At 34.9% G+C, this 15,259-nt stretch overlaps 2 protein-coding genes across 2 annotated transcripts; both read left to right on the plus strand.

Moving 5' to 3' along the window:
* Positions 1-1,107: 1,107 nt before the first annotated feature.
* On the plus strand, positions 1,108-11,656 carry LOC133299280 (uncharacterized). Its single transcript, XM_061498722.1, has 12 exons — positions 1,108-1,298; positions 1,671-1,798; positions 2,026-2,088; positions 2,961-3,082; positions 4,388-4,503; positions 4,592-5,393; positions 5,596-6,327; positions 9,552-9,773; positions 9,857-9,952; positions 10,066-10,260; positions 10,418-10,531; positions 11,059-11,656. Exons 1-12 carry the CDS (start codon positions 1,198-1,200, stop codon positions 11,317-11,319), a joined length of 2,952 nt encoding a protein of 983 aa, XP_061354706.1. The 5' UTR covers positions 1,108-1,197; the 3' UTR covers positions 11,320-11,656.
* A 1,794-nt stretch (positions 11,657-13,450) lies between these two features.
* LOC133299284 (U-box domain-containing protein 26) lies at positions 13,451-14,764 on the plus strand. The gene has a single exon (XM_061498728.1). The coding sequence runs from the start codon at positions 13,701-13,703 to the stop codon at positions 14,598-14,600; it is 900 nt and encodes a 299-aa protein (XP_061354712.1). The 5' UTR covers positions 13,451-13,700; the 3' UTR covers positions 14,601-14,764.
* Positions 14,765-15,259: the final 495 nt, after the last annotated feature.

Below are 15,259 nucleotides of genomic sequence, written 5' to 3' on the forward strand. Positions count from 1 at the left end.
AAAAAAAATAAAAAAAATCAAGAAATAACTTTATGGACTTGCAACTTCTCATTTTGTATGAGAAATTAAAACTTTTCTACTCAAAGAGAAAATAACGAGACCAACTTAAAAAAATAAATAAAAAATAAAAAATGATTGAGACTCATGCAATATAAAAAGTCATTTTCTCTAACTTTATATAAAATTATAAGAGAAACACTTTTCCCCACTTTTATGTCAAATTATTAATAATAGTAATAAATAAATAAATAAGTAATATATGAAATAACTTTTTGTTTTTTTATTTGGATTTAATGTTTATATAATAAATGTGGATAAATTATTTATATTCACTCCAAAAATGACGTCATTTTATATTTAAAGATTAAAAAATTATAATAAAAAGACTATTATAATCTTAAAATAAATTATAATTACAAAAATACTTTGATTTCTGTTCCAAAACGAGTTGTTTTGAATTTGATATAGATAATTTATTTATATTGACCGAAAAAAACAAATTTATTTTATGTGATAAGATAAATCAAATTATCAATTATGGAAAGTTGTTTTCCACGCAATGAATTGTCCTTTTGCAAGCACCAACACTTTCTGAATAGGTTTCTGGCTTTCTGCATATTGACGAAGCTGACATTACTAATTAAAAAACTCCGTGAGCAAATCGTAAGCTTTCAAGTTGAAGAAAGCAGAGTATTTATAACAACAAATTTGTATAAATAATAAGTTTAAATGAATTTGTGTTTTTTAACAGCAAATTCGATGATTATAATATATTTTTTATCTAGATAATATAATATTCATAAATCGAAATTATACCATCAAATTAGCTAAGAAAAACATAATACAAGAAAAACAAAAAATTTATATTATAACAAAGACGTTAATAATTTATAGCTCATTTATCGCTAAAAAGCAATAAAACATTATTATTTAATTAATTAATATAGCATGATACGGACTACATGAACAAAAATATTAAAAAAATATATAACACAAATAGAGAAGTATGTGTTTCATCCTATGTATAATCTCAGAATTTGAAGTTTTGAATTATTAACATGCAATCAAAACTCTGCGTTTTAGTAGAAGCCGGCTTTTATCTTCCCTAAACAACGTGTTAGACCGCGAAGGGTACAATACAACTCTCTCACTCGGCTCTTACTTACTCTTCAGATCCGTGGGTGTGGCTGCATCGCCATGACGATGGCGATTAGGGTTTATCTCATCGTTTTACTCTTTCTCTTATCTACCAATCTCATCTCTTCGCTTTATGAAGATCAAGTAGGCCTCATGGATTGGTGAGTTCAATCACTTTTATCTATTCATACGGTCAACGCTTATTCATCACTGGATGCCACCTCAGCTGGTGTAACGATTCGATTTGTTTTAATTCCATTCCTTCAAATTTTACTCTAATTTGTTCTCATCCTTGATTTGTAATTATCGCCCTGGAACCTCGATCTTACTTATTTCACCTACGAGTTCATATCCTTTATAATTTGAAACTTGTTATAAAATCTAAAGTTTAATTAATCTGTTGATCAATTAACATCTTAGCGCAGAATCGAGTTTATGTTTAGATGTGGAAAACTCTGGTTCTAATGCTTGATTTGCCTCTTATGCGTTTTAAACATTAGTGACAGCTGAATAAGATTGGTTACTAATTGCAGGAACCAACAGTACATTGGGAAAGTAAAGCATGCTGTGTTCCACACTCAAAAGACTGGTCGAAAGCGTGTTTTAGTGTCCACTGAAGAGAATGTTGTAGCTTCACTCGACCTACGTCACGGAGAGATTTGTAAGTCTGATTTGTTTAACTGCTCTTGCAGTCTCCAGTAATTTAGTTGTTATAAATGTAATATTGTGTATGAAGCTACGATAAGATATGTTCACTGTTGAACTTAATAACCTTGAACCAGTTTAAAAGTTAATCAAACCTTCCCAAGTAATACCAATTGCTTGCTTAGTTATTATTTATTTATTTTGGGAATCAGAAAATGATGAACTATGTTTTGTTTCTTGCAGTTTGGAGGCATATTCTTGGGACCAACGATGTTGTTGATGGACTTGACATTGCCCTGGGAAAATGTATTATGCCTACCCTGTGATTGTTTGGTATTTATTCTTTTAAAACGATACTTCGTGCTATCTAGTCTTTATTATCCTGCAAAAAAGGTATACTGTAGTTTATAGTATATCATTAAAAATATCTCATCATAAGGATGTGACACTAATGTCCTGTATTTTTCTTGTTACTGTGATCCTTTGCTATTCCTTTTTGTACTCATTTCTGTAATCGAAAACTTGTATTTTTTTTGAAAATATATCGATGTTTGGATATGAAGTGGATGCCGATTTCCTCTGCTAACATATGTGAACAATAACAAGTTCTTCACCCGAATATTATAAAAATGTCATATTTTTCCTCAATACACGCATAGTCATATGCAGTCCTATCGTTGAATTCTCTTTTGTGATTCTCAACTGAGGTAGCACGTGATCTTGGAATTGTAGATCTAGTTCCTAGGCAGTAGGCACATCAATCGTATGCTTGCTTGACTCTAATTGTGGGAAGATATCAAAGTGTAAACTGCTTTCTCATGAAAGAGAAAAGTTAGCCTCAAATTAGTTCTACTTCGTCTCCCATTTCAAGTGTCTATTGTCCAAATCAGGCAAATCTCTCCTTTGGTTATATGCACCTTGGAAGGCAATAATTTTTCTGTTTGTAGTCCTATTGTTTTGAATAATGTTATACAAACAATTAAAGGATGTCAGCATGGTTACATTTACCATTATCACAAACTTACAGTTATTTCTTAGCTCGGAGTTTCATTAATTACTCTTTACTTCTCTGCTTGTTGTTACTTTGTTAGCGTGGTTTATTTTCTGCATTCAGATTTGATTAAATGTTTAGCTTATTTTGGCGATCAAATTCATTAGTGTTCATTTAAATGTTTCAGATGTCATTACTCTTTCCTCGGATGGAAGTATATTGAGAGCATGGAACCTTCCTGATGGACAGATGGTTTGGGAGTCTTCCCTTCAGGGCTCAAAGGCATCAAAGTCAATATTAAACATTCCAGTGAGTGAATAGTTTTTTTGTTTTTTCAAATACCATTGTTTTCTTGTTACATGATATATATGAAGATGAGATGTGGCTTTTTATGGAATAAAGTAAGAAAGTTAAGAAAGGTGAAGAACACAGTATTTGGTAAAATGTAAAAATACCCTGGAGCGGTTAAAGGACTCATACGTAGATTGAAATGTAATTACCACAATAAAGCCTCCTAATTCCCTTCAACATAATTAGAGAAACCCTCCTTAAAATACATTGAGCTGAATGTCAAAGCATTGGTGTTTCAAGATTGAAGCTCCCCTTTCTAGCTAAATGCTCCGTGCTAATGCAAACACATCCTTGCAGTGTTTTTCCTTCCTTTGCACATATGAAGACTTGGTTTTTGACAGAACATAATGGTATCGTTTAATCCATGATTCTCTGTAGCTGATCCCACCTAGCAGGAAAAGACTTTTGTTGATGTTGCACATTTGAAGCCCCCAAAACTAATAAAAATCACCTGATGTTTAAAACGGGAAACTACATATCCTGCAGAATGCAAACAGTCTATTCCACACATAGTCACATACCATGCCACTAAGCATTTTAAAGATTACATGATTGTCGGTTTCCATTATAGCAAACTGCATGCACAAATACTTGATGGTATATTTGTTTATCCTTTCTCACTTGCATGGCATCATTGGCATTGGCATCATTGTGTCATAGACCAATAAAAAGCCTTGACCATGAAATTTACAATGAAAAGCCAAACAGTGGCTTGAAAATGAATAAGGCATTTAAAGAATAATTCAAAAGGAAAAAGGGATTCTAAGGACCAAAGTCTGGAATTAGGATATGATGGGTCCAAACAAAATTTAGTATTTCTTTCATTAAGATTTCTAGAGCTATATAACCCTCCGAATGAAAACTGAAATGGAGAGATTTGTGTGGAATTTATTCTTTTTCTGAACAGTTAGGTAAAATTTATCAAGTTTTTATTCATCTATTAGTTATCTAATATTATATTCTTAAAATAGAGTATGTTAGAAATCCTTATGATGTTGACTTTTACTGTATCTTCTATTCATAAACCTAAGCAACCAGTGTTACTAAGTTACTTTCATTCAGCAAATGGTCGTTAAAGAATTTGGCCGACAAAATTATTTGATACCATTCCCCATATCCAGTGAAGTTTCCTCATGGACCAAATTCTCATCCTTCAGTTTTTTATTTTTTGCTCGTTGTCATGAAACTGCCCTTTGCCTTGGTTTATTAGTGCATGAGTATTTTCCATACACATGCAGTCAATTACTATTCTTACTTTTGCAGAAAAATTTGAAAGCTGACAAGGATGATTTGATCCTTGTTTTTGGTAAAGGGTGTCTTCATGCTGTTTCAAGCATAGATGGTGAAGTTCTCTGGAAGAAAGATTTTGCGGATGAAAGGTATGACAGATTTGGAGTTTGATGAGCCAAATGTTATTTTTGAAGCATGACAGTGCCATTAATGTAGTTATCTTCTTCATGTTTGCAGCATTGAGGTTAGCCAGATTATTCAGTCTCCTGATGTGATCTATCTTGCTGGTTTTGTTGGTTCTTCGAAGTTTTATGTGTATGGATTGAATGCTAAGAACGGACAGTTGTTGAAGAATAATCATGCAGCACTTCCCAGTGGTACTTTTGGGGAATTAGTATCAGCCTCAGATGATAATTTTGTGGTTTTGGATGATATGAGGTCAAAGATTGTAACAATAAAAATCACGAATGGAGAGATTAGCTATAACCAGAAGCATATTTCAGACCTCACAAAGTATTCATCTGGACAGGCAGTAATTTTACCATCAAGGCTTCCCGGAATGTTTGCATTAAATATCAATTCTAATGTTCTTTTAATCACATTGAAAAATGAAGGTGAGTTGGTGGTGGTGGACAAAATTGATAGTGCAGCAGCTGTTAGTGATGCTTTGTTGATTTCAGAGGGACAACATGCTTTTGCATTTGTTCAACATGGAGACAATAAAATCCACCTTTCTGTAAAGGATGTTAATGATTGGAATGGTGATTTGCTTAAGGAAAGCATAGTAATAGACCAGCAAAGAGGGAATATAGATAAGATTTTTATAAACAATTATGTGAGGACAGATAAATCTCATGGGTTTAGAGCATTGATGGTAATGGAGGATCATTCACTCTTATTAGTACAACAAGGAGAAATTGTCTGGAGTAGAGAGGATGGTCTTGCATCAGTTGTAGATGTAACAACATCAGAACTACCTGTGGAAAAGGAAGGTGTATCTGTGGCAAAAGTGGAACAGAACCTCTTTGAATGGCTTAAGGTATGCCCTTGATATGTTTAATTAGGACGTCACCCTGTGTAGTTTTACATATAAACATGTAATCATTAGCATCTCTTAGATATGTATATATATTCCAGTCTGTTATTTATTTTTTTATGATTAGGGAATAGGATTTTTATGTGGATATCATTAACTACTTCTCTAATAGTGGATTGTTTATGTGATGATTTATTATTGAAAGGGACATGTGTTGAAGCTTAAAGGAACTTTAATGATTGCAAGCGCTGAGGATGTAGCAGCTATTCAAGCGCTGAGGTTGAGGAGTTCTGAGAAAAGTAAAATGACTCGTGATCATAATGGTTTTCGTAAGTTGCTTATAATACTTACAAGGGCAGGAAAGGTTTTTGCTCTGCACACTGGAGATGGACGGGTAGTGTGGTCTATTCTACTTCATACTCTGCGGAAATCAGAAGTATGCGAACATCCAGTTGGGCTTAAGATTTATCAGTGGCAGGTTCCACATCATCATGCTTTGGATGAGAATCCATCTGTCCTTGTAGCCGGGCGATGTGGACCAAGTTTGGCTGCAACAGCTGTTCTTTCTTTCATTGATGCATACACAGGGAAGGAACTTAATTCTTTAAGGCTTGCTCATACTGTTGCTCAAGTTATTCCACTTCCTTATACTGATTCAACTGAACAACGTCTGCATCTAATTATAGATGTTAACCGACATGCATATTTATACCCAAGAACTGCTGAAGCTATTAACATTCTGCAACGCGAGTCTTCAAATGTGTACTGGTACTCAGTTGAGGCTGATAATGGTGTTATTAGAGGTCATGCCTTGAAGAGCAATTGCATTCACAAAGTAGTGGATGAATACTGCTTTGAATTCAGGGACATATGGTCGATTGTATTCCCATCTGAATCAGAAAAGATAATTGCAACGGCGACAAGAAAATCAAATGAGGTATGGTGCCTTTGGCATTGAGTTTTTTAAATTAAAGCACAATTATTATTTTTTATATATATCAACATCAACATCAACAACACCTTTATCCCAAATTAATTGGGGTCGGTGGTAGATGAACCCACATGAAAGATACAAAACGGTTGAAAAAAAGTTAAAAAAAAAATAAAAAAAATAAAAAATAAAAATAAAAAAGTAAAAAAGCCAAAAATAAATAAATAAAAATAAACAAATAAAATAAAAATATAAAATAAGATAAAATAAAATAACAATATATGTATATATAAATAAATAAAAGTAAAAAAGAAAGGGACAAGAAGAAGTGGGGGAAATGAAGGGGAAAAGGACTAAAAAGGGACCATCTGGAACATAGGAATAACAGCGGGTCTAACCCTCCACCATACTTATAGCTTTTCTCCATTCCGTTCTAAGACATACTGTCCGCCAATCTATATCTCACTCCATTAAATCTTGTTTTACTACTTTCCCCCAAGTAAGCTTCGGCCTACCTCTGCCTCTTTTTGTGTTGAGCTCTTGGTAACAAACTTCTGTTCTTACAGGAGCATCCATGGGTCTTCTCATCACGTGCCCAAACCACCTCAATCTATGTTCTCTCATCTTCTCGGCTACCGGTACTACTTCGACCTTTCGTCGAATATCTTCATTTCTTATCTTATCCATCCTTGTGTAACCACACATCCACCTTAACATCCTCATCTCTGCTACTCCCATCTTATGCTCATGTTGCCTATGTGCTGGCCAACATTCTGCTCCATATAGCATTGCCGGTCTTAATGCCGTTTTATAGAATCTTCCTTTTAACTTCAGGGGGATTTTGCGGTCACACAAAAATGCAGATGCACTGCGCCATTTCATCCACCCTGCTCTGATTCTGTGATTTACATCCTCATCAATCTCTCCACCGTTTTGTAAAATGGAGCCCAAGTATTTAAAAGCATCTTTTTTGGGTACCTCTTGACCATTTAGATGCACAGGTTCTTGGTCCTCATCTCGTACCAGAGAAAACTCACACTTCAGATACTCAGTCTTGCTTCGACTTAATGTGAATCCTCTGGATTCCAATGTGCTTATCCACAATTCAAGTTTTCTATTAACACCCTCCTTGCTCTCATCAATAAGCACAATATCGTCTGCAAAAAGCATACACCATGGCACTTCCTCTTGAATATCTTTTGTTAGTTCATCCATAACTAAGGCAAAGAGGTAAGGACTTAGAGCCGACCCTTGGTGTACACCTACCGTGATAGGAAAATAACTTGATGATCCGTTACAAGCTTTTACACATGTAGTAGCCCCATCATACATATCCTTGATTGCCTTTACATACTTTAATGGAACCTTTTTCTTCTCCAGGACCCACCATAAAACTTTCCTTGGAACCCTATCGTATGCTTTCTCAAGGTCTATGAACACCATATGCAAGTCCTTTTTCTTTTCTCGGTATCTTTCCATTAGTTGTCGCATCAAGAAAATTGCTTCCATGGTACATCTTCCTGGCATAAATCCAAATTGATTTACAGGAACCTTGGTATCTCTCCTCAAGCGATGTTCAATAACCTTCTCCCACAACTTCATAGTATGGCTCATTAGCTTAATGCCTCTATAGTTTGAACAATTCTGTATATCTCCCTTGTTTTTGTAGATAGGCACAATCATACTTTTCCTCCATACATCAGGCATCTTATTCATCTGGAGAATCTTATTAAAAAGATTGGTCAACCATTTTATTGCCACATCCCCCAGGCCTCTCCACACTTCAATAGGGACACCATCAGGCCCTAAGGCTTTATTAGTCTTCATCCTCTTTAAAGCCTCCTTAACTTCATGTGTATTAATTCTGCGTACAAATCTTCTATTCATATCATCACACGCGTCCTCTAAGTCCACCTCGCTTGTATCTCCATCCCCATTATACAGCTTGTTGAAGTATTTCAACCATCTTTCATTTACATCTTCATCTCTCACCAGAAGTTTTTGATTTTCATCCTTGATGCATCTAACTTGGGTGATATCTTTACTTTTCTTATCCCTTATCTTTGCAAGTTTATAAATACCTCTTTCACCATCCTTGCTCCCAAGATTTTTATACAACTCGTCGAAAACCTTGCCTCTAGCTTCTCGCACTGCTTTCTTTGCATTTTTATTATTTTTTATATATATGAGAATGTTATATTCTCCTTTATCTGTTATTACTTATTACCTTTACTATCTTATGTTTTTAAAATATAAATCTCCTATCTTAAGTACAAAAAAGAAAAAAACCACTGCCAATGAACCCTGATTTGTGAGAGTAGGGGTGAAAGAAAACCTTATGGGGGCGTTTGGTTGAAGATAAATTTTAAGAATACTAGAGAAATGTAATTACTAGGTATCCATAGGGAAAGTTGAATAGATGGGGAAGTTAAAAAAAAGTAGTTTAGTTTGACAAAATTTTACCAGGGAAATATATGACAAAAAGTGTGTCAACAGTGCTTTACCCGGGTTTTCTCAAAAAACCACCCTCAAATCGGGTTTCTAAACAGTGCAAATTACTATCTTTCTCAAAAAACCAGGCATTTCACATAGATGAGTTTTGGTCAAAACCTGTTGAACCAAACATGGTCAAGTGGAAATCCACATGAAAGTTGCTTGGGTTTCTTCAACAAAACCCCCAACCAAACACCACCTGTATGTAGTCTTACCCTTACCCTTATATTTTTGCAAAGAAGTTGTTTCTTGAATTTGAACCTGTAACTTTTTAGTCAAACTGAGCAACTTTTACCACCACTGCGAGCTCACCCTCTTTCTATTTTAGGTATAAAAACTTGCATTAGTTAAAATCCTGATTTCTTCTCATGAATGTTTGCTTAACTTGGAAGGTTGCCTTTTTCTTACGGTGGGTTTTGTTATAAATCAATAACATTAACGAATGGGTTTAAATTTTGAGGGATTTTACAAATGAACTTTTTATCTACCAATAATCATGTAATGTTTGCCTATCTTAATATCCAAATGTGATAATGCTCTCAAATCGTATGCCTTAAGTTATTCTGAAGTCATATAAGTTATATCTATACGAACATTTGAGTATGTACAAATAATATGAAAATTAAGGGTTTTCTCATCTGTTCATACTTTATAAGGACCTTTTCCTTGCATTGATTCGTAGTTATTGCTTTGCTTCTTTACTTCCTAAATTTTCAACTCTCTCTTGTTTCATCTAGGTTGTTCATACTCAAGCAAAAGTTATGACTGACCACGATGTCATGTACAAGTATGCATCAAAGAATGTACTTTTTGTCGCAAATGCAGCACCAAAAGCTAGAGGTGAAATCGGAACAGCGACCCCAGAGGAGGCATGGTTGGTCATCTATATCATTGATACTGTAGCTGGTCGCATATTGCATCGCATGACTCATCATGGTTGCCAGGGTCCTGTTCATGCTGTAAGTTTTTGTACTATATTCTCATTCAAAAGGTGTAAAACATGAATCTGACTTTCTCTTACACGAATGTTACTTCTATATAGGTATTTAGTGAAAACTGGGTTGTCTACCACTATTTTAATCTCAGAGCACACAGATATGAGATGTCAGTTGTCGAGGTCTATGATCAGTCTCGGGCGGTATGTTAGTCAACTCTTGTATCTTCATTTAATGAACCTTCTCTCTCTTTTTTGTTGTGATCTATGTTAATTCCATTTTTTATTTTTTTTGGGTACTTGGATATAATTCACAGGATAACAAAGATGTTTGGAAGTTTGTTCTCGGCAAGCATAATCTTTCATCACCCATTTCTTCTTATTATCGACCTGAAATCATTACAAAATCACAATCATACTTCTTTACCCATTCTGTGAAAGCAATACAAGTGACTTCAACCGCCAAGGGTATAACCTCTAAGCAGCTTCTTATTGGAACAATTGGTGATCAGGTTGGAATTATTTCGTCTACTGAGTTTTTTTGTCTGTTATTATTAGAACTCGATATCAAAAGAAACAATCTGCTCTTTCTCTTGTTTAATTTTATTCTTCAATGAAATCTAATCGATATTCTTACAAATTTGTATGTCAACTGGGATTTTTTTGCAGGTTTTGGCACTTGATAAACGTTTTTTGGATCCTCGGCGCACACTAAATCCCTCACAAGCTGAGAAAGAAGAGGGAATTATTCCTCTTACTGATTCATTGCCAATCATTTCTCAGGTACATTTTGTCTCTGAAATTTTATCTTTGTTTAATACCGGCCAAAAAATAAAAAATCCTTGTTCCTTTTCTTCAAAATTGAAATTTACAGTTTTACATTTTACAGTTTACAGTTTTCTTCCTTTTTCATGGTAAATCTTAAATTGCTTCTGGTCAAGGGAGATAGAGTACATTGAGAAGAGGGGAGGAGTTGGGGAACTTATATGACAAAAAATGGTGAACTGGTGAAGGGCCGTGGTCTCCTGGAAAGGTGGCATATATATCAAAGCCTGAATGTTTCCTCCTCCTCACCTTCTTCTCTCCGTTTCTCTCAGCAAACAAAGCATATTTGCAGTACACAAGTTCGTTTGTTGAGGATCTTAGATTGTGTACAAGGTGGGAGGAGCCATAGGATTAGTAATGAATCACAACTATAATAACTAGTTCTAGTAAAAATGACTTTGCATTTATCTTCAAACTCATGCTTCTCTTTGAGCTAACGTACTTGTTATCATGAAATTCTACTCATCCTGCTTGAATCTCTGCAGTCCTATATTACACATTCCCTTAAAGTGGAAGGTCTCCGAGGTATAGTGACAGTGCCTGCCAAGCTGGAGTCTACATCCCTCGTCTTTGCCTATGGGGTAGATCTATTCTTTACCCAGATTGCTCCTTCTAGGACATACGATTCGCTAACTGAAGATTTCAGCTATGCTCTACTTCTTCTAACAATTGTTGCACTTGTAGCAGCAATATTTGTTACTTGGGTATTATCCGAGAGGAAAGATCTACAAGAGAAATGGAGATGATCTGTCATCCGTTTTTGCCCTACAATTTCTTTAATTTTGAAATTTGTAGGTTTATCTCTCAGTTTTCTTTGTTAGTTATCAGTTAAGTTCGGAGGTTCGATGAAATCTAGTAGCTTGAATTGCAAAAGTAATGTAAAATTCCATTACCTTCCATTGTTAGAGGGTGAATGGGGGATTTTAATTTTAATGATTTTGTAAATTGAGGAGTACAAAAGAGAATCATAGACTGTTGATGAAATATTTTGCTCCATATTCTAGGTGCCTCATTCGCAACTACAACTGGGTTTGAGAAAAGTATTGTAGACCACTTTTCCAATCATTTTCCTTTTCTGATTAATTACGGATACAGTTCTTAATTTTAGTCATGTCCTTTTTTTAATTGCTTTGATATTTTAAAGTTCCAACGAAAAATTTCTACGTTAATATTTTTATCATTAGTATTTGAAGCTTTTTTTATTCAAACAATTAGAATAAGCCACAGATAAAAATGAGAAAAGTGAAAGAAAGAAATAGGACAAAAAATTTAAATGGTCATACTAAAATTATTATTTAACATATTTAATAGAATCTCCAAAAAAAAAAAATATTTAACAGGGTAAAGCATATCTCATTGTTTGAATAACATTTAATCCTCAAGTAAAAAAGTGAGCTATTGGAAAAAGGAATTTTTATAGGGAGTGTTTTGTATGGGGATTTTATTTTGTTGCCTAGGAAAAGTAGGGAAAGGATTCAAAGGAAACTATATTTGGTAGAGGTTTGGAAAAAATTTGCCTAGAAAATTTATTTGTATGAGAATGTAATTTGTGTGTAAAATTGAAGGTAGAATTCCACCCAGAAGGTGGCATTCTGATTTTGCCGGCAAACTAAAAATTTGGGTGCAAAAATATTCCTCAAATATAGATTCAGGAAACTTAAACCAATTTTTTCCGTAATATTTTGATCTACCAAATAATCTTTTTTTTAACTTTTTCATAAAACTCACTTTCCCATCATATTCTCAGTAATTGTGATTTTCTGATAAAAAAAAATTTCTTTTCTATTAAACACCCGCTAAGTGTTTTTTACGAAAGCTGACACTATTTAGATTTTGAAAAAAATGTTTGGATATAAAAAAAAAATTTAACTTTTAACTTTTACTTTTTTTAAACATTAAAATTTTTAGTTAAAAAATAAATAAATTAGATTTTTAACTTTTTTTAGTGAGTTTTTTTTTTTTTTTTAAGTATATATCCAAACATTAATCGGTAGTAAAAAAGATTTTTTTTTTTTTTAAAAAAAACTTTTAGAGAGTAAAAAAACCATTCAAAATGGAAAATTAATTGTATGGTCCCTTCCTCTCTCCTTTTTCTTTCTCTCTCTCCTCTCTTCACTCTATGTGCACCAAATATTCGCTCTTCAAAGTGGCTCTTCGTAAAAAAACAAAAAAGTCAGGGACTCTTGGCTTGTTTGCTAAATCTCATTATTCTTCCATGTGAAGATACTCAGCGAGTATCCTTCGAATTTTCTTACCTCAATGTTGAGTTTTGATGCTGCTCTAAAATAAATTTTACTTTTAAATAAAAAATTGTAAAAAAATACTTTTATCACGCCTCTTACAAATCTTATTCATGATCAAATGATAATTTGAGTGTATTGCATCAATGACTAACTAACCAAGAATTGATGGTAGGTTAAGAACTTAAGATACTATTTTTAACAAAATTTGTGTAAGTATCTTTACTGTTAAATTTAACCAAACTGGAGTTTTTTTTTTTTTGGTGCCATGGAAGTACCGAATTCAATTCGGTATTCTCTTTTCTCAAAAAGAAATTTTTTATTCCTATTTAAATCAACGTCTTTATTTTTATTTTCAATTAAATTTCAAATTTTTATCCTTTTTAGAAGGATGTATGATATTACGAGACTACCAAAGATTTTTGTTCACCAAACTGACCATATATCATAAACCCCACTTAAATTAAAATTAAGGCGTATCTATTACTATGAATGCATAAAACAACAAGAGGATGCCACGTCGCATTGACCCATTCAATTGTTTTTCACAAAGGTGACAGAAGGCAAGAACCACGTCGTACTGCAGAAATAGTACTAATAACTCCGTGCTGTTGGTTGAATTATTGTTCCAACTTACAATAAACACAAGGGAAATCATTATCTCCTTCCACATGAGATAAGAACTTTTTCCTACACAAATTCGTTTTCCGTGCCAATTAATTTTTCTTTTCTTTTTTAATTTAAAATGTGGGACCCACATTTAACTTATCTCTACTTTTTTTCTCTCCTACTATCCTAACATAAGAAAATATGCACCCTAAACACAAAGGAAGGTAACAAACAAAGATCACAGGAACAGAAGAGAACCACTCTCCTTCTCTTCTACAATGAAAACCCATCAACCAAAGCTGAAGACCCAACTATTCTCATGCGGGTTCTTTGGCCACTGCGCTCAAAACGTTCTGAGCCCAACGGGTGCCACCCCACCACTCCCTCTCACTCCTCCTCGCTTGTTGAAACCAGATTGTGACTCCTCCACCTCATCCTCTTCTTCCGCCACTTCTCAAAGCTTCACACAGTGGAGATTCTCTCTCCCCACCCCCAACACAAACACAAACACAGACACAGACACAAAAACAAACACTTCCGCTTCCACTCCTCAACAAACACTCGACCTACAAGAACTGTTCCACGTGTCGGAGCTCCAGCTCAGCACCGACCTCACTGCTGCACTCCACCTTCTAGAACGTTCTCTCGTTCCCAACCCACCACAAGAGCAACCACCTTGCCCGCCAAACCTAATGCGCGAGCTCCTCCGAAATCTCAGGGAAGCGAAGCCCGCGACCAAGATACTCTTCGCGCTTTGCTTGTCGGAGGCAAACCGCCGCGTCGCCGTCGAAGCCGGTGCCGTCGGCGCCGTTGTTGAGTCCGCGACGGAGCTGGATGGCCCGCCGGCGGAGAGGGCTCTTGCCGCGCTGGAGCTCATGTGTACGGTGGCGGAGGGGGCGGAGGAGGTGAGGGCCCACGCGCTGGCTGTGCCGGTGATGGTGACCATGATGGGCAAGACGGGGGCGCGTGGGAAGGAGTACGCCATCGGGGTGCTGGGGGTGATGTACGGCGGACCGGTGGCGGAGCATATGACGGCTCCGCCGGAAGAGGTGGCGCGTGCGGTGGAGCTGGCGCTGCAAGAGGAGTGCTCCGCCAGGGGCAGGAGGAAGGGGGCACAGCTGTTGAAGACACTGCAACAGCTTTCTGAGCCTCAACCTCATCCACACGACGCAAATTGAAGGCTTTGCCTCTTTTTTATTTTCTTTTTTATAAACCGTTTTTTATTTTGATTTGTTGTTGTTGTACTGGTTAGTGCTTGTTTTCGTTTGTGATTGTGGACCTATTTTTCCAACTCCATCTTTATAATTTATCGGTCATTAACACCTTTGTTCTATCTTTGTCATTGTTCCGAGAGAATCTCCGTTTTTGGTTTACGTTAGAAAATAATATAAATTATTAAAAAAGACCTCAGCTGTCATCCCAACATCTTAAAATTTTATGTTAGAATTGGTTGTTTAGATATAAAGTCTATCATATCAACATGTATGAAATAGTTATGTTGTTCATGATTGAATATTCGTTCTTTGACGGCATTATAGAAATAAAAGAGTTCAATTAGTTCGTAAGATGTACAATTTAAAATCTTAATCTCATCTCTGTGTTAAAAACAATTGAATACATATAACTAATCAAGGGGTTAGCCATTTAACTGATTTAAAAATGCAGACATAACAAAATTTAATTTTGATAGACTAAGATCGTTTCATAATGTCATGAGTTTAACGTTTTATATAATTGTTATATCATCAAATGTGATGTAACTACACAATTAAATAATAGTAAAAAAAAATCAATAGAGACATTACATGAAAAGTAAACTCTAATTAATAATAGACTT

This window comes from Gastrolobium bilobum, unplaced genomic scaffold (assembly GCF_033153095.1).
Source record: "Gastrolobium bilobum isolate Gb01-03AN ecotype WA unplaced genomic scaffold, APGP_CSIRO_Gbil_v1 utg3931, whole genome shotgun sequence".
NCBI lineage: Eukaryota > Viridiplantae > Streptophyta > Magnoliopsida > Fabales > Fabaceae > Gastrolobium > Gastrolobium bilobum.